The following is a 19,230-nucleotide window of genomic DNA, read 5'->3' on the forward strand; positions in this document are numbered from 1 at the left end:
AGCCTGGGCATAGCTGCGCTCAGAGCTCGGCCGGTAGCAGTGATCTGCCTTGCCTCTGTGTCTTCCAGGCTTGAAGGCGCCGACCACCATTACTGTGACCCTGAGGGGGCAGCCTGGTCGTGTCACCCCCCTGAGCCAAGCAGCCGTGGGGACTGTCCATCCCCAGCTGGAGGAGCATCAGCTGCAGACTCAGACCCCTCAGGTAATTCTAGCCCCTGGTCCAGGGCAGAGAGGAGCCGTTGGGCGTACGTTACGCTGCTGGCACAGCGTTGCTGACCCACATGTTTGGTGTGGGCACGGGTGAGCTGGGGAGGGGAGAGCTCTGTCGTATGGCTCAGGGACCACCCCTGGGTTTTGCTCGGCAGGGAGGTTTCTCGGTGGGTTTGGCTCATGCACAAGCCTGGCGTTTGCACCCTTATGCGCGCACTCGTGCTGCTGTGCCGTGTGCCCATCAGTCAGTGAGAGCAGACTCGCACGCCCTGCGGTTGTGACTTCAGCTGAGGAGGAGGTGGACAGGAACGTGGGCCTGTGAGGGAGAGCGTGCTGGCCTCCTGCCACACGCCTCCTCTGGGTGGGGTCCTCTGTATCTGATGTGGCATCATCTCTGCTTTGTCAACTGAAAATGCCAAACCAAGGCAGGTACTTTTGAGTCCAAACACCTGGAGCTGGTGTCAGCCTGGGAGCTCCACTTAATGCCCCACTGACTTCTGGGGAGGCGTTTGTAGGCCCTGCTCGGTGGCAAGGAAGGCAGGACGGGGGCCTTGGAGAGCTGTGGTTCAGTCGGGCCTAATTTGAAGGTCCAACTCAAACCTGACTGGAATCCTAGGGTTGGACGAGACCCCAGGAGGTCATTGAGTTCAACCCCACCTCTGAAAACTGAACCAGTCCCAACTAAATCATCCCAGCCAGGACTTTGTCAAGCCGGGACTTAAAAGGCCTCCAGGGAAGGAGATTCCCCCACTTCCTTACAGCATCTTCCCATTGCAGACTCCCAAACCAGTTTTTTCTAATATCCAATCTAGACCTCCCTGTCCGTCGGACTAGACCAGGCAGTCCAAACCCAGCCTGAGGCTGTTTTCACCTCTGACGCCTGCTGCCAGTCACATGGGGCTGCAAGGGTCCAGCTGCCAGACCAACTCCATTGTCTGGCTTTGTTTCCTCCTTGGAGCGGCCAGAACTAACTACCCTCCAACCCTGCTCTCTCTCCTGCAACCTGATCCTCCCACCGGCTCCCCCTGCCCAAGCACCCAAACGGTCACCAGTCCCTGGGCTGCCTCCTCTGAACCTGTTGGAGCACCAGCACCCAGTCCTTGGGATTCAGCCTGATGCGCGCATCTATCCCTCCACTTTTGCCCCCAGCCCATCCCCTGTGGGAGCAGCGGTGGCTGCGTGCCCTGCTCCTGCTGGCCGGTCAGAGGGGCTGCGACTCGTCGGCGCACATCTAGAACTAAGGCGATGGCAGCTGCTGGGTGAGGCACGCAGCTGCCCCCTCATGATGCCATGGGCAGGAGGGAGTAATCAGAGACCGACTCACCTCAGACCTGGGCCTTCTGGGTTGTTTTATCTCCAACCCGACCCTGAAGCTAGTGGTTGGGCTCAGGGCAGGTTGCAGGACTCCAGTGCTCCCCCCGTGCCAGGAGCTTGATGCCTCAAGCCGTCAGCTCCCAGATGGGTGATGACTGGTAGTGTGTCGGGGTAACACCAGGTTCTCCATACGGTCATCTTCTCTGCAGGCGCCAATCCTGCATCCGGCAGGGCTCGGTGAAGTGGGAACGTTCAGCGTTGCTCCTGCTCTCCAGGGCAGTGGTTTTCAACAGCTGCTGTGTGGACCAGCGCAGGTCTTGGTGGGTTCCCTGACATGGGAGTGCAGCAAGCCAGTCGTGCAGCTCACAAAGGTTGAGGAGCACTGCCCCAGAGTGACGTGGTTTTCATGGGAGGCATCCGCTGTGGTACCACTGCCTGTGGGCTGGGAAAAGGGACCAGGCTGCACGCCCAGGCTTCTGCACTGGGTGGATTTGCTTCCTCTGTGGTCTGATTTTGCTTATGCTCACCCTTCAGTGACCGCGCAAGGCCCTGCACAGTCAGGGAGTTGGACACGGTGTATGCAGCGTGAGATGGTGAGGTCTCTCGCTCGGGCTGTGTCCTGGGGAGGCCTGGGGCAGTGGAAGTTTGTTACTGACAGCTGGCGTGTCGCCTTAAGGATGTCGCTCAGGGCTGTGAACGGCTTCCCGCCCTGTCAGCGTAACTCTGCTGCCACAAGCCGGGGTGTGCCCACGATGAGGGCGCTGGAAGAGGTGGGTTTACTTCGGCGCCAGAGGCCCCCCTCCGATGCCCTAGTGAGCTTGAACGCTGCAGCAGCCACGCTGCCTCTGGGATGCTCAAGTGCTCCCTGTGCGTTTTTGGCATGACCCGAGTTGGATGTCCCCCAGCGTGGCGGGAGGCAAGAGCACGTGGTCCCTTCACCCCTCCGGTCGGTTCGTTTCCAGGCCTTCTGCGGGCGCGGCCTGGCCGGTGCGGCTCTGTCTGTACTAGGCGTAGCACTCGACGGCCGAGACGCGGTTTTAGCGACGCCGGTTTCAGGGCTAACCCTGAGTTTTCAGTCGCTGTCTGTGTGGGAGACGTCGGCAGGACGCTGCTCCCCTCCACCTTCCTTAATCCTCCCGGCTTGCGAGGAGTTACAGGCCGCCGTCAGCCGTGGAGGAGCGGCGCTGCGGTAGCCTCAGTGTGGGCAGGGACTCTGTCGTGGCTGTTTGCAAGGACTCTAGCAGTGTAGGGGCAGCAGCTGCTTGTGTTTCATTGTGCGCACTCACACCGTCGTTGCGTTGCCTGGGAGGTCAGAATCTCCCTCTGCAAACCTGAGTCAGGCTGTGGGTGTCGGAGGCCGGGTGAAGCGCTGAGCAAGGGCGGGTGTTCCCCTCAGATGTCTTCCTGCCAGGGAGGTGCCTGGAACACAGGTGGCCAAAGAAGAACTACGCGACAGGTTGTCGTCCTGGACAAGGGGAGAGCAGGCCAGATGCCTGAGGGGGGGGTCACTCCTGCTGGGCTTGCCCTGTGCGCCAGCGGTCCTCACAGTTGTGGGGCTCCTGCCCCTAGGGCTGCTAGGGTTCCCCCAGCTGGGGCTGCCAGCAGGACTCTACACCCTAGCCAGCTCCCAGCCCCAGGGCTGCTGGGGTCCCCACATCAGGAGCTGCAGGTAGGGCTCTATGCCCAGCCAGCTCCCAGGCCTGCTGGGATCCCTGCAGCGGGGTCTTCTGGTCGGGCTCTGCGCCTCAGCTGGCTTCCCGCCACCGGGCTGCTGCACTCCCCAGCTGCTCTGTTTTCCTGCCAGACAAGGGATGTTGCCAGACGAGGGAGTTTCAACCTGCCGGAAGTTTGCCAAACCCATGACGTTTCGTAGAGGCCTCAGTTAACTCCCGGGTGCGGTTCCAAGGTGGGCTCAAGCTGTGAGTTTGACTCCCGTTGCAGGGAGCCCTTGGAGAAGCAGCGTGTCATGAGTTGTGTTTTTCAGCAACTGCTCTAAGTACATCCATGCCAGCTGCCACTGGACTGGGTAACGGCTGAGCAGCACCATTCTTCGGCTCAGAGGGGAGCTGGGTGTGAGCCCTTCAGCTGCTGTGAGAGCCGGCTCACGACCTCGGGCTGAAGAGAGAACAGCAGAGGAAGGACCCCGAGGGGGAGTGTGACGCCAGTGCTAATAAAAGAGCCTTTCTAAAAGACTAAGGCTGCGTCTACACCAGCCCAGAAGGAATCTGGGAGCATCCAGTCACCCCTGCACTCCTCAAGTGACACAAGGAGGAAGGGACGTCGATGAGAGAAACTCGCCCGTTGACCTTGTTCAGGGGGACGGGCGAGTAAGCCGAGGGCAGGTCGCTGTAGCTAGAAGTGCGTATCTGTGGTCGCCTTCCTTTGCCTAGTGTAGAAGCAGCCTCGGGGACACGACCCTAAGGAACAAAGGTGGTTTTTCTACTGCTCCTGGGAGGCCTTTGGGAGTTGAAAGTCGGTGGGAACTGGACCCTTGGCCCCCTTGGAGAAGTTCGGCCTACATCTCCAACAGGCAGGCACCTGCGACGCTCTGCACCGCCCAGGGTTTCCCCGGGCTGCTGTCCTTGCACTGCATCCTCTGTGGAAATAAGGAGTAAGGGCTTCCCCACGAGAATTTGGCAGGGGTGGTGGTTGTCTCCATTGGGTGTTCTTCAGAAAGACGTGTTCGAGGGGTTACAGTGGGCAGGCCTCTGGCCCGTGCCCACGGGGTCAGACTAGATTATCCCTTCTGGCCTGGGAAGCTGTGAGCATTTTGCTTTTCAGGCTGTTCTTTCATGCCGGCGTCCCCGGCCTTTGCGGCGTGTAGCTGGGGTCCAGGTGGGGTTGCAGTTGGAAGCGCAGCCCGGTTGCAGGTGGTTAATGCTAGTGGTGTGAGGGCTGGCGGTGGAGCCCGGTGCTGCAGGAGGACGGAGGGGGTCGTGACTTGCTGATGTTCGTTTGTGACGCCAGGTTTGTTTCAGTTGGCAAAAGCCAGAGAGGCGCATGAGGCGCTCGGTTGGCTTTAGACCTCCGGAGGGGTTGGCTAGCGTGAACAGCAGCTGCGTCTCAGCGCGAGGAAGGTCGCGTGCGGCTTTTCAGCCGGGCAGGGCTCTGAGGACGGGGCGGCCCCAGGAGGGAGAAGCCAGAGAATCCGCACAGAGAGCTGAGTGGAGAGGTGCAGTGGTGGGGAAGCAGGGAGTTGCTTGGTGGGTTTTCCCCCCAGTTGCCAGCCCTGTAAACAGAGCGAGAGGTGGGAGCCTCCAGCTGGATCCCAGAAGGAGGTGCATCATGGGACAGTGGTGGAGTGGGGCAGAGCCCCCAGACCAAGCCCCGGCTCATTGAATGGGTGTTGCAATCTGTGGGGTGAATGGATGTGCTGGTCTCTGCCGGCAGAGCATGGTCGGAGGGGTGCTGGGGCCGGGCCTTCAGGAAAGCACACTTGCTTCAGGGTGTCTGTAGGAGGGTGAGAGGGAGGGGCAGGGGTTAAACAAGGCCTGTCAGCCCCGCCCCGGTTCACCTGCGGCCAGTGTCAGGCCTGGAGGGGTACAAAGGGAGGGAGTCGGCCCAGTTCGGGGCTGACCAGCCAAGAGGCAGGAGCTGGCTCTGAGGAAGGAGGGCCTGAGCCAGAGCTGCTACCTGGTTGGCCACTGGAGGGTGCAGTCCAGGACCCTCCCCCAGGCATAAAGGGGGGAGCCCCTCCCAGAGGACCCCTCTCCCGCCGGAGGGGGAACTAGGTTCTCAGGGCCGGGCCCCAAACTTACTCTCAGACTCTCAGGTGGGGCTGAAGACCCACACCCCAGGGCTGGTGAGGGGGCCTAGCCACTAGGCCACCCTGTCACCGGTAGGAACTGCTCACAGTGTCCATGTATGGCTCAGTGCAGGCCACACTAGCAACTTCTGAGGACCTTCAGAGTCTGGTCCAGCTTGTCCGGCCGATTCTTCTCGTCAGTATGCAGGTGCCAGTTCTCAGGCAACATGCTGGTCCCAGATTTGCCTTGTCTTTCCATGTTCTGCCATGCCCCCCTCCCCTGACCCCCCACTTAGCTAGCAGCCCCCGCCCTTGTGGAGGAGGTTATCTAAATGGGCCCGGCTTCCTTTCAGAGCCCGTCAGTGTAGAGAAGCCTCTGCCTCTCGGCTGGGGGAATTGAACTTCAAAGTAACAAACGCTTCGGCCACTGGGTGTTGCAATTCAGAAGAGTTTTTGTCCCGGTTTGGGCAAAACACTTACTTAAATAACTCGCGTCAGGGTCGGCCCGAGTCCCAGCCAGCAGAGGGAGGCTCTGGGGCCTGCAAGTCAGGGACTGCCTGGGGGCTTCAGAAACTCGCTCTGCCTTGGAGCAAGCCCGTAGGAGTCAGGGAGCAAGAGATGCTGCTCCCGGCTTCTGATGGGGAAAGGGTAGATGCGGGGTGCTCTGAGCAGGCTGGCTGTGCCTGGGAGTGGGTGCAGCGGGGGGCACCGGGTGTGCTTTCCTTAATGGAATGGGCCCTGAGCAACTAAATGGAAGGGTGGGGAGCTCCCTGGTGTCCTCAGGATCGCTGGAGGGTGGAGCTCGCCGTGCCGGCTGGCCGAGGAGCTCCGGCCTCAGTGAAGCACTTGGCAAGCCCCGTCAGATGCGATGGGGTGTTGGTCGTCCGGGGGGGCAGCTGGGCCACCGAGATGGGGCCTCCTCCACTCACTGGTTCGTCTGGGCTGGGGGTAACTCGGATCTGCTATCGTGTTCGTTGGACAGCTGGCTGCAGCGGGTTGCCATCTCGCGTGTACCGAGACGCTTGTTAACCAGCAGCCTTAATTCCGGACCAGACATCCCCTGGAAGTGACCATGGATGTCACTGGCAACGTGCAGCCACGAGCTGATCGCCCAGTAGACGCTTTCAGGATCCCCTCATGGGGTAGTTCCTGGAAAGCATCAGGAAGGCCGCAGCGCTGCAGCCGGGAGGCGTGGCAGTCACCACCCGTAGGGGACCTGCAGGCAGCACTAGGCTGCCCTAAGCCAGGGTCCTACCTGGAACTCGATGGGGACCCCCTCTGTGGGAGTCTCTCTCCCACCAAACGGCCTCTGCGCACGTCAGGCTCAGTTCCCAAGGGAGCTTGGGCACTGCTCACAGCCTGGCAGGGAGCAAGGCTGGGTCGTGCCTTTGGCAGTATCTCCATAGAATCATAGACTTCCTGGGGCTGGAAAGGACCTTGGGAGGTCAGAGTCCAGCCCCTGCCCAAAGCAGGATCAACCCCAACTAAACCGTCCCAGCCAGGACCTTGTCAAGCCAGGACTTTAAAACCTCCAGGGATGGAGAATCCACCACCTCTCTAGGCAACACATCCCAGTGCTTCACCTCCCTCCTGGGGAAAGAGTTTGTCCTAATATCCGACACACACCTCCCCTCTGTAACTTCAGCCCATTGCTCCTTGTTCTGCCGCCTGTCACCACTGAGAACAGCCTCTCTCCATCCTCTTTAGAGCTCCCCTGCAGGAAGTTGAAGGCTGCTGTCAAATCACCCCTCAGTCTTCTCTTCTGTAAACTAAACAAGCCCAAATCCCTCAGCCTCTCCTCATAGGTCATGTGCTCCAGCCCCTTAATCATTTTCGTTGCCCTCCGCTGAACCTGCTCCAGCAAATCCACATCCTTTCTATACTGGGGGGCCCAGAACTGGACACAATACTCCAGATGTGGCCTCACCAGTGCCGAACAGAGGGGAACAACAACTTCTGTAGATCTGCTCGAAATGCTCCTCCTAATGCACCCTAGTACCCCATTAGCCTTCTTGGCTACAAGGACACACTGTTTACTTATATCCAGCCTTTCATCCACCAGAACACCTAAGTCCCTTTCCATTGTGCTGCTGCTGAGCCAGTCGGTCCCCAGCCTATAACAATGTTTGGGATTCTTCAATCCCAAAGGCAGGACTCTACACTTCTCCTTGTTGAACCGCATCAGATTTCTTTTGGCCCAGTCCTCCATTTTATCCAGGTCACTCTGGATTCTCTCTCTACCCTCCAACGTGTCCTAGACTAACAGCAGATGGTCGCTTTCATCAGGGGATCCCTGATTTCTCGCACATCCCCAGGGACGTGGGTCGGTATTATCTGCGTTTTACAGCTGGGAAGTTAGGCACAGAGTTAGGCAGCGGCTTGCCTGCGGTCCGTCGGAGAGTCATTGGTGGAATCACCTCTGCAGAGCTCACCCTCCCAAAGGTGACGTTATTTAATTTGGGACTTTGCCTCGTCCCCCAGCGCCCCCCTCCGGCTAGCGGGGGGAGCCGAGAGCCTGAAGGGAAATGTGAAAGCACGTAGAGAAGCGGATGGGACTCTGCAGCTGCAGGCAGGGGAAGGCGAGCCCAGCTCACTGTGGGCGGGCCAGCATCCTTGCTCCTCGCGCTTCTGTGAGTGCTGTGTGGTTCTGCTGCTGTGCCTGGCCGTTCCCTCGGGTCTCAATTACTTTCACCCTTTCAGGCTCCGGATCGTGCCCTGGGGCACTCGAGCACCCCCGTTTCCAGTGCCGCCTCTCCTGGCAAGCTGCTGTCTCAGCTGGAACTCAGCAAAGCCCAGGCTGGCCCGGAGATGGCTCCCGCTGACCCCGCACCCCGCCTGACCTCTGCAGTAACGCCGCCTGTAGGTGAGGCGCACGGGAGTTCTGGGGCGCATGTAGCCAGGCGGTGGGTCAGTGTGGAGGAGGGGCTGTAACTCGCAGAGTTGCTGTAGGGTGTGACTAGATTGCTGAGAGCCCAGTTAGCGGGCACTGGTTTGTTCCCGTTAGCTGTAGGCACGGAGCAGTGTCACAGAGGCTGTTATCTCGGATCCCTGGATGGTTACCTTAAGTTCAGCTCGGAGGCCTAAAGTTATCAGCTCCTCAGGCTCTGCATTGTGGCTGGCTCTGATCACTAGCTGTCCGCCCTGGCAGCTGTCCCCGCTCTGCGTTCTCGTCGGCCTAGGCAAGGGAGAAGGGATCCGACCCACTGCAGCTCAGTATGTGCGTCTGTCGCAGATGCCTCGGGCGCGTTGAAATCCAGCCCCAACCCTGCTGCGGTCTGTTCAACTTGTGCGGTGCTTTGGCGGAAGCCTTTGCTTCCCAGCTAGTTTGAGTCTTTCTTTCCCGTTGGTTTGGAAGTGGAGAGAGATGCTCTGGGCCGGATGGGTTCCCAGCCGGGAACAGAGCGGTGCTGTGTAATTCCCTGCCCCCTTTCTCAAAGGGCTGCTCCCTAAACACACTGCTTTAGGGGAGCCTGGGTCATCTCGCCCAGGGCCCCTCAACCGCTCAACTCCCCCACTGAAATCAGCAGGGGAATGGGAACCCGCTGTTTGCTGTCTCGTCGAGCCTTGTGTTTCCCGGGGCTGTTTGTACTTCCGCCAGAGGGAGGGGTTCTTCGTCATGTTTTACTCATGGCCGTGGAGTCTTTTAACCCAGCGGCAGAGCCAGGATGCCCTTGGTGCTCCTTTAGCGGCCAGACTTGCACTAGGTGTTCTAGGGAAACTGCCCTTTTGAGTTTACGCTTGAAATGAGCCAAGGCCCAAGCGACACGAGGAGGGGTGGGACGCGGCTGGACACAGGGGATGTGGCCAGGCAGGTGGTTGGATGGACGGGGGGCTGGGAGGTGGCTAGGTAGGAGATAACATGAGGAAAGGTGGTAGGTGGCTGGCCGGGGGCGGGCAGGAGGGAGGCAACTCAAGGAAGGGCAGGAGGCAGCCAGAGACAGGGCGGTGGCCGGGCAGGTGGGAGACAGACGGACGGGAGGAAGCCAGGCGGGAGGGTGGTTTTCACCAGTGCACTCTAGGATCTCCCGTACCAATTCAGACCTCTCGGTTTGTGCCAGCCCGCAGCAGGGGCACCAGTGTGACACTTCTAAGGGAGGAGCTCTCCGCTCCCACCCTGCCTTTGGTGTCTTTGTGATGGCAGGGCTGGGAGACCCACGTTCTCCTGGCCCTGGGCACAGCCCTGCATGCAGGCTCCCTGGCCTCGGTTCCTAGTTCCCTGTGTCTCTTAGGGACAGGGTGAGCCGAACGCCCTCCACTTTCTCTGTGCCAGGAGCTGTTGCTTCCAGTGGAGCCTACAGGTGGTCTGGTCTTGGGGAGCTCTGGAGTTTGAGCACCTGCAGGAAGCTTCCTCGCTCAACAGCTCTCGTGTGCTCGGTGCTGGCCTCCGAGGGAGCAGAGCCGCTGGGCAGAGGTCAGGTGGGGTGGGAAAGAGGGGTCTTCCGATAACTCCTGCTGTCGCACTTAGCCAGGGGCCTTGCTGCTCCTTGTGGTCTGACCCCAGGCCTGGTGTGTACAGCCTGGCTGGCTGATGTGAAGGTTATGCAGCCAGTTCCCTCCATGTGAGATGCAGCATTTCCTCCCTGGACACCAGCTTGCATTCCCGCCTGGCAGGGGCTGATGTGACCCATGAGGTAGGGCTGAGGTGATGCCCCCTCCAGCTGCTGCTAGAGGTCAGATGACAAGGACCTCAGGGGATCATTGTGGCCTGTATAGCACCAGCAGTGATTAGCACAGTGACAGCAGTATCGCTGGAGACCTGGCCAGCTTTACCCTGGGTGATTTCATTTGAACGTCCCCTCCCAGTATTTTTAATCTCTTTCAGCTATCACGTTCTCTCGCTGACCTTGACAGCTGCTGCAGTCCTACTCCAAGGTGGCTGCCTTTGGGTGGAGGGTGAAATGGTCTGCTTGTATAGTACTCTGCATTTCTGCAGCAAATTTACCCCCAGTGATATCAACGCACTTCCCAAAGACTTGCTAATTAAGCCTCAGAGCCATTTCTTTGCTGTAGGGAGGGGAATTGAGCCCCAGTTGTCAAAGGTCGGACGTGCCAGTAGAGCAGGGATTAAAACCCAGGTCTCCTGCCTCAAAGCTCTCTGCCGTAACCACAAGACCTCGCCTGTCCTGCTAAGCAGCATGGAAGGCACTTTGGCATTGCTTGGTGGAGGACGTTGCCTGCCCGCTGGACGCTGTCGGTGTTGAAGGCCAGTGGGACTCCAGTCCTAGAGCTGTTCGGTGTTTGCAGCCAAGGGTTTAAAGGAGAGCGGGTCTGCAGTAAGGGCTTTCCCTGAACTTGCATGTCGGAGGACCCTGTGGAGTTCACCGTGCAGTGGGACAGGTCGGGGCACTGCTTAGTCGGGGGGCATGAATCCGACCCTTCCACTCTGAAGCTGATCTCCGTTTCAGCGTGCTTTCCTGGCCTAGCCTCCTCTCCGACCGGAGGAGCGCCTCTCTTTTCCGCCGCCTCCTGCGTTAGAGGCGCAGCGCGTGAGCACTTCTGCCGTAGAGGTGAGGAACGCCAAGCCGACCTCTCTGCTCTCTCCCGGGATTTGCGTGTGGCTGGAACGCACTCTTCCTGGTGGAGCTCAAGGCCCTGTGACTTGCGCTAACACAGTCCCAGGGTAGGCTCAGTCTTCAGGCCAGTGAGCAAAATGAACGGCCAAGGGTTTTGTGCCGCACATGTAACTTCGGCGTAATCTCTGAGGGACACATCGTCTCATCCTCTTACAGCCTGCCCCGGTCAGTGGGAACGGGGTAGCTCTTCTTCGAGTACTTACTCGTGTCTGTTCAAGCGCGCATGACCGTCGGAAAGTTTTACCCAGCTGCTACCCGCCAGGTCGGCTGTGGAGTCCGCTGGAGCGGCGCTGGTGCAGAGCTCCATATATGACCCTGCTGACCCCACCACCCCTCAGTTCCATCCTCCCGCCAGTGACAGCTGTTGGAACCGCGGCTGAGAACGCCAGGACTCCCTAGCTCTGTGTTGTGCAAATATTCTCCTGTCGAGTAGCTGATTGATAGTGTTCATAGTCAGTGGGTGGGGAGGGGATCTCCCTTCTCTTGGGGCATAAAAAAAGTCCGAGGGCTTCAAGACTCCTGCTTGAAATCCCTGCCCATGAAAGACCCCCACAGCTCCTGCCTTGGTTGTCTGGGGAACGCTCATCAGGCTGACGAGTGCTGGATCTGCGAGTCTTGTAAGCCTTGGACCTGTGAAGAGTGCGACTTTCATCTCTCGGCTCCTGATGGAACCGGCGCCTCAGCCCCCAAGACAAGAGCTGGCACCGGATTCTTCAGTGTGCAGTGTGCTGTCCTTCATCGTGGTCCCAGCGCTGAAGGAGGCTTCCCGTCAGCGCTGATGGTCTTCAGAGCTTCTGGCCCAGCACCGCTCCCACCCTCTCGTATGGCCTCAACTCAGTCATCAGTACCGGTAAAGGTGGCTTCAGGGCAAGTGACACCGGAGGGACCTGAGAACTCCAGGGCCTGAGACATGACCTGGCATCCTCTCACCAAGTCCAATCCTCTTGGTCTGTCCCAGAGGGGAACCAGTTCCAGTCGGCCCTTCCCCCACGCTGGACACGGAGCAGGCAGTGCAGGGGCTTATTGAAATGTTCCAGTCCATGGTGTAAACGGAGGCCTCTGTCCCTCAGCACCTGCCTTGATGGATACACCCCTCCTGGCCCAGGTGCCTGTCTGCTCAGTGTTCCGGCACTGCCTGGAGTCCCGGCATGGCTGCTTCTGGCACGGCCAGTCTGATTTGTGGCACCAGTCGCACACACGGCCACTCTTGGGGCAGGCGGCTCCAGCTTGGTGTCTGCATGCTTGATGCACTCTGCCCGCCACATGGACGCTCCGCACCGTGTCATCGCGAGGAGCCACACACCTCAGCACCGTTCCAGCTCGGGCGTGGCGCCGGTCTCCCTCCGTTTGTTCTTGGCACTGGTCGCTCTCTCGATGCTGGTCGTCTTCTCCATGCCGGTCCCACCTGCCTCCTCGATCCCAATCTCCACCCCGGTCTTGTTGGCATTCGCGGTCCTGGCTTAGGTCAGTGTACCGCCACTTTCCTTCAACAGCACCTGTGCCTTTGGCGCCTCTGTGGCCTCTGAGGCTTTTGGTTCAACTCCGCCTTCGCCCGGCTTTCCTTGCAGCCAGTGCTGAGTGTCCGTCACTGCTGCTGCCATTGTAATGTCCCTGCTCCAGCTGGAGGGCTTAGCGCCGGCACCCAATCACCTAGGGCAGGGTCAGCCACCTGCAGCTCCTTCAGGAGCCACTTGCAGCTCTGGCTGCTGCTGTGCTTAAATAATGGAACTAACTGGGATGGGTTTAACGGGCAGCGGGAGGGATCCGGCCTTTCAACCAATTCCATGCAGTTCCATTACTTCCGCGTGGCAGGGCAGGGAGCCGCCCACGCTGCAGGTGGAGGAAGTGAGCTGGACAGCTGCAGGGAGGGGCAGTCGCGCCTGCCCCTGCCGGAGCCGCTCTGCCGCGCCGAGGTGGCGGTTGGGGGAGGAGTCAGCAGCGGTGCATGTCGCTCTTCAGCTGGGGAAAGGTTAATCCTGGAGATGTGGGGGAGCAGATTTGGGGACTGAGGCGGGTAAAGCCTAGAGATGGGGGGTGGGTTAGGTCTGGGGATGGGGAGCAGTTTGGGGCTGAGGGGATGGTTTGTGGGCTGGGGGGACAGTTTGCAGGCTGCAGGGGTAGAGCCTGGCACTGGGGTAACTTACCTCTCTGACTGGTAGACGTGGCTGTGTGAGCGCGGTGGTTACAGCGGGAGGGGGCGCGGCTGCCGATACTCAGGAGGGGCTGTCTCACTCACGTGCCACGCAGCTCCGGAAGGGTTAGTTTGTAAGGGAGTGTGGAGAAACGGCTCTTCTTGCCCTTTCAGCTGCCGACCGACAGGGCGTGTTGCTGTGCGATTCCTGAGGGGCAGCCCAGGAGCGTGCTGGTCTAATGGCCGGAGCTTAACCTGGCCCATGCAAGAGGGGGTGTCTGTGGGCGGGAAGGTAGCGGTGTGGCAAGGAGCGTTTCTCCCTCCTTTTATTGAGGGAAACCACACCCCCTGTCCGCGTTGGCGGCAGTTGGGGGATTACTGTGGATCTTTGGCTGCGTCTGGATTTGCAGCTGGGGTGGGTGGTCCCTGGTCTGGCCCCAGGTGTGTTGCGCCAAGCCCCAGCCTGGGCTGCCTGGTGCACTGGGCTGTGAGCATGACTTGTGCGCGTACCAGGTTACAAGGTAACGTGGCCGCTCAGCAGTGCCCAGCTGAGAGCCCGGCTACTCTGCCCCAGCTTGGCCTGTAGCCACGGTGGAAAGCGCAGGGGAACACTGAGCTGTCTTTGTTCCTCTGCCCTCACAGTGAGCGCCACCAGCCCCATGAAAACCCTGTACGTCATGTCTGACGCCAAGCTGTCTGCGCTCACCAAGTCCGCGATGGCCGAGGGTGCCTGTGCCCCCCTGAAACCTGCTGGGATCCAGACACCCTCCTCCTTCTCTGCCACGACCTTCCCCACTGCCACAGCGGCCAGCTCCTGCAGCCTGCCCAGCAGCGTGGTGCGTCCCAGAGTGGGTCCCATCCTGCAGAACACATCTAAGGCTGTTATCCTGACCTCCACGGTGGCGGCAAAGGGCGACGGGCCCCTGGGCCACAGGGCGGAGAAGGCTGGCCCCATCTTTGGGACAGTGGAGACCCTGGGGAAGGTGGCCTCCGTGGTGGACAATGGGAGCACCATTGTCCACACCAGGGAGACGCTGGTGAACAGACACTTGTTGCCACAAGGGATGCTGCCGGCTGTGGCGGGCACCACACTCATAACACTGGGTAGCAGCCTGGCCAGCCCATCCATCCTGGCAACGGCTGGGCCCAGCATCAGTCAGAAGCCATAGTGAGTTCCGCGGGGCTTTGCGATGAATTTGATTTTTGCCTTCGGCATGAACTAGCGCTGCTGCCTGGTGGAGGGCCGCGCCCAGCCTGGGCTCCCACGGACGTTTCTTTTGGGTTGGGGTTTTCTGTTGCTGTTCAATAAATGTTTTTGGTTTTGTTTTTTTTCCACTCTTGTGGTCTCATCATTGCCGCATTCTCCTTGGAGAACAGCTTGAAAGGGGCGAGGGATTTGGATTCTTTGCATGGAATGGAAATCAAACTGCAGTTTGTACTCTGCATATGTCCAGCCTCTCAGTGAAGGGTTTCAGAGCTTTGCAAACCAGGGAGCCCCCGTTGCCCTCAGAGTGGAGTCAGCACTGTCATATTCTGAGGACAACGCTCCTTCTGCACTGCCTGAAGGCTGACCATGCATGGTTAATGTTGGCGTTACTCCTCGTGAGCAGCAGCAGTACAAAAGTCATCCTTAGGAGCCCTGAAAGTCTGCGGAATGGGTCCGGGAGGGTGAACAGATTGCTCAAAATACTGATCTGAGTCAGCGAAGTTCAGCCCGACCTCCTAGTGTATTGTAGATCAGGCCTCCCCACATTGCATGCACATCTCTGAGACGCTTCCCAGAGCAGCCCTCAAACCTGCTCCGGCCCCAGGTGAAACTTGCGTGATACTTAACCAGGCCAGTCGGGAAATGTCCTCGTGTCTCAATCACAGCTCATATATCCATTCCACTCTTCAAACCTCCTGACATCACTCTCGGAACACTGGGATGATTCCCGTACGTATCCCCAAACCTCCTCATATCTCAACAACCACCCAACTTCATATCTCCTGATAGCATAGTCACAACTCTTGACACACGTCCCATAGTAAAGCTCGGATCTGCTCATATCTGTCACAACTCTCTGACAGGTTCCTCACCAGTCTTCTAATCTCCTAATTCAGCAGTCACAATTTGGAAACACTTCCCATGCGTATCCCCAAGTTCTTTATATCTTAGGCACGACTCTACCCGGTGTAACCCTCGAATGTCTTCATATCTGAGGGACAATTCTGAGACGCTTCCCAGAATGAAACCCAAGTCTCTTCATACACCAGTCACAGCTCTGTGGTACTTACCAGGGGAATCATCAGATGTTCTCATATCTCAATCGCCTTTCAGATCTCTAATTTAACTGCAGTGCTAGTGTATGTGCCATACTAATGTTCAATCTGCTATTGCTATTGCTACTTTGAGGCATCGTCACGCTCACCAGAACTCTAGGACACTACCCAGAGTAACCCTCGAATCTCCTCATACCTCAGGGACAATTCTGGGACATCTCCCCGAGTCCCAAACCACACATTGCCTTGGCTGAGTGTGGGAAGTTTCCCGAAGTTGTGATGGCCACGTAAGGAGAAATGTAAGATTTGCGTGGAAGGTCTGGGAGAGCTGTGATAGAGAGATGAGAACATTTGATGATCACCATAGTAAGTATCTCAGAACTGTGATATTGAGACACGAGGACATTTGAGCTTGACTCTGGGAAGTGTCTCAGAGTTGTGACGGAGATATGAAGAGATTTTGGGATACGTGTGGGAAGACCCCAAGTTGTGATGGCCACATCAGGTGATTATAAGGTTGGTAAGGAATGTAGATGAGAGCTGTGATTGAGGTAGAACATTTCCTAATTGCTTTGGCAAGTTTTACAAAGTTGTGATTGACGTATGAGGAGATTTGAGGTTTACTCTGGGAAGTGTCTTAGAGCTGACACTGAGATATGCAGTGACTGGGGGGTAACAATAGGAGGCATCTCAGAGGGGTACCTGAGATTTGGGGGTAAATACAGGAAGTGGAGGTTCCAAAGTTGCCATTCTGATGTTGGATTTGAGTCGTTTGGGAGGTGTATGAGGGAGAGAATGGAGATATGAGAATATTTGATAATTACACCGGAAACTATCACAGTTGTGACCAATTTGAGGTTTTCTCAGGGAAATATCTGAGCTGTCAGTGAGATATGAAGAGATCGGAGCATTACCCTGGATCTGCAACAATCTTCCAGTTTCTTGCCCTCACAATCACAACCTTGAACCTCTTCCCACACTAATCACCCCAATCTCTCTCAACTCTGAGGCCTGGTCTACACTAGACCTTAAAGTCGATTGTAGATATGCAATTCTAGCTACGGCAATTGTGTAGCCAGAATCGACTTCTTCATGATCGACTTACCTGGCCATCCTCTCAGACGTATACAGGGGTTAACTGCCACCCCCCCAGCTCATTTGATTTGGCACGTCCCTACTAGGTGATCTTCTGGATAGTGAAGGCACACCTTGAGAGACATCCTAGCATTGCCCTCAAATTGTCTGAATAAAGCAATCACAGCTCGGGGACACGTCCCAACTCTGTCTTAATGTCCCAGGTCAAGCGTGAAACGTTCTCATCTCTGAATGGCACACCTCATAGCCATTCCACAATTCACCTTCCAATGCGAGAGCTCAGATTTGAAACACTTCTCACACTGATCCCCAAATGTCTTCATATCTGAGGCACAAGCCGGAGACGCTCGCTGGTGGAACCAAAGGCCCTCCTCGTGTGCCAAAGACAACTCTGACAAACCTCCCAAAGTAACTGCAAATCGTGTATCTCCAGCAGACGCAAATCAGCTCTCATACACGTCCCGAGCTGACGTTGAAACGACGCCTTTGGAACGTTGGCCGCCCTTTGGCCCATGTCCCGTTACACCGCAGGCACAACACTGACACTTCCTAGCGTAACTCTCAGACCTTCTCATCTCTGTGACAAATACGAGACGCTTCCCCACGTTATGCCCAATGCTCCTCTATCTATAATCACATCTGTCACCAAGGTGTGGGGCCCTGCAAACTCCCCTGCTCCCCCACACAACACAGTCAAATATGACTCTCAGGCAGCGGGTGGAACAGAAGGTTTATTACCCAACAGGAACACAGTGTAGAACAGACGTCAGCACATTGCCCTTCAGAAGTCAGTACAGTTCACCCCTGGGAAAGTGGGGGCAGAGCCAGGTCCATGGCCCTTTCTCCAACACGAGCCAGTGGTGACTTCCCTGATCCGAGCCCCCGCAGCCAGGCTCCTCCTCCAGCCTTCATCCTGCTTCTGGAGCCGGTGTCACCTGGCTCCACCTCAGGTTATGAAGGGTATTGGCCATTGGGTACATGCGGGGAAGTTATCACACCCAAAATTCCCATCACAATCTAGGGATTGGTGCGGTGCCCCAGGAAACTGAGGTACATGCAGAGTTACTGTAGAACTCACGTGCAACATAAGAAGGTGCATAAAATCCCCAGTTTGTCGCATCTCTCCCCCTTTTGAGACGGAACTGAGCAGGGCTATTTAGATGCGAACTAGGGAAGTTCAGGGCTGGCATCAGCTTTAACATTGGCACCATCCTTACCATGGACCAGCTCCGTGTCATTGTCCTGCAGGAACAGATTCCACCTCAGGAGCTTGGCATTGGCCCCTTTCATGTGATGCAGCCAGGTCAGGGGTGAGCGTGCGGTGTACAGGATGAAACACCGACCAAACAGGTACGGCTGCAGCTTCCCCAGAGCCCACACCATGGCCAGACATTCCTTCTCTATGGCCGCGTAGTTCTGCTCCCGGCGCAGCAGCTTCTTGCTCAGGGAGTAGGTTCAGTGGTGGGAAACAAAAATGATGAAGGCACTGGAGCACATGACCTATGAGGAGAGGCTGAGGGATTTGGGCTTGTTTAGTTTACAGAAGAGAAGACTGAGGGGTGATTCAATAGCAGCCTTCAACTTCCTGAAGGGGGCTCTAAAGAGGATAGAGAGAGGCTGTTCTCAGTGGTGTCAGATGGCAGAACAAGGAGCAATGGGCTGAAGTTACAGAAGGAGAAAGGTAGGTTGGACAACAGGAAAAACTCACTTCCCCAGGCGGGTGGTGAAGCACTGGAATGTGTTACCGAGAGAGGTGGTGGAATCTCCATCCCTAGAGGTGTTTAAGTCCTGGCTTGACAAGGTCCTGGCTGGGATGACTTACTGGGGGTTCATCCTGCTTTGGGCAGGGGGCTGGACTCTGACCTCCTGAGGTCCCTTCCCGCCTTGGGAGTCTGTGATTCCATGAACATCAGAGGAGAGCACCAGGTTCTCTGCCTGGTTCCACTGCACAGGGGTGGGCAGTGACAGGTAACCACACCCAGCTGTCTTCCGTACTCATCCCAAAGGCGTGACCTGGGGCAGAGAGTGTCTGACAGGTCTCTGCTGGCTGGGGCTTGGGACGGGGGCTTTGTTAGCGACTGGGCTTGTGATGTGCACAGAAACCCAAACGGCAACGAGGAGAGGTGATGTGTGAACTCCCGGGCTGCCGGCTCCTATGCTGCTGCTGCACTTGGCCATGAGCTCCGCTGCCTACATTCAGCCCTGTGTTCGGTCTTTCTCACTGGGGAGACCCTCCCCAGGCTGAACAAGCTGGGAACTGCCATTGGCCCAGGCAGCTGCAAGCAACATGGACTGAGGCCCCTCTCACAGCTCCCAAAGCTACATCTGTGGGCCCAAAGTAACTGCACCTCACATGTGCCTGACTGATGGCTACAGCTCCCAGGTGATCCCTGCATCAGCAAAACCCCAGCAGCAGTGAGAGCCTCTGCCTCACCAACTCCCCGCGTGCTGCCGGCCCTGCCCGAGCCTGTCCTGACCCCAAGCCAGCGCCCCTGCCAGAATCCCTCAACCCCGAGCCAGCTGCCCCTGCCTTCACCCTTCAACCCTGAGCCTGTGGCCCTTGCCTGCGCCCCTCCCCCAATGAGGTTAGTGAACTCGTGTGTGGATGTGTACCACCGGTACAAAGAAAAGAACTAGACATAAACAGACTGCCCAGTTAAAACAGTTTATAGGCAGGGAATCATAGAACACTAGGACTGTAAGGGACCTTGAGGCCATCGAGTCCAGCCCCTGCCCCAATGGCAAGACCAAGTACTGTCTAAACCATCCCTGATAGACATTTATCTAACCTGTTCTTAAATATCTCCAGCGATTGGAGATTCCACAACCTCCCTGGGCAATTTATTCCACTGTTTGACCACCCTGACAGTTAGGAACTTTTCCCTAAAGTCCAACCTAAA

General features: G+C 57.6%; 1 protein-coding gene across 6 annotated transcripts in view; it reads left to right on the top strand.

Annotated features, from left to right (window-relative positions):
• KANSL3 (KAT8 regulatory NSL complex subunit 3) overlaps positions 1-14,299 on the top strand; it is a 67,182-nt gene extending 52,883 nt beyond the window's left edge. For 2 of the 6 annotated variants that reach the window (XM_074981962.1, XM_074981963.1), the window contains exons 21-23: positions 69-202; positions 7,970-8,132; positions 13,616-14,299. In XM_074981962.1, the coding sequence (XP_074838063.1) occupies positions 69-202; positions 7,970-8,132; positions 13,616-14,142 (824 nt within the window). In that variant the 3' untranslated portion in view covers positions 14,143-14,299. Of the gene's footprint in view, positions 1-68; positions 203-7,969; positions 8,133-13,615 lie in introns of those variants that run through there. The other 4 variants (XM_074981964.1, XM_074981965.1, XM_074981966.1 and 1 more) reach the window with 4 other exon arrangements.
• Positions 14,300-19,230: the final 4,931 nt, after the last annotated feature.

The sequence above is a fragment of the Carettochelys insculpta genome, chromosome 31 (genome assembly GCF_033958435.1).
Source record: "Carettochelys insculpta isolate YL-2023 chromosome 31, ASM3395843v1, whole genome shotgun sequence".
Lineage (NCBI taxonomy): Eukaryota > Metazoa > Chordata > Testudines > Carettochelyidae > Carettochelys > Carettochelys insculpta.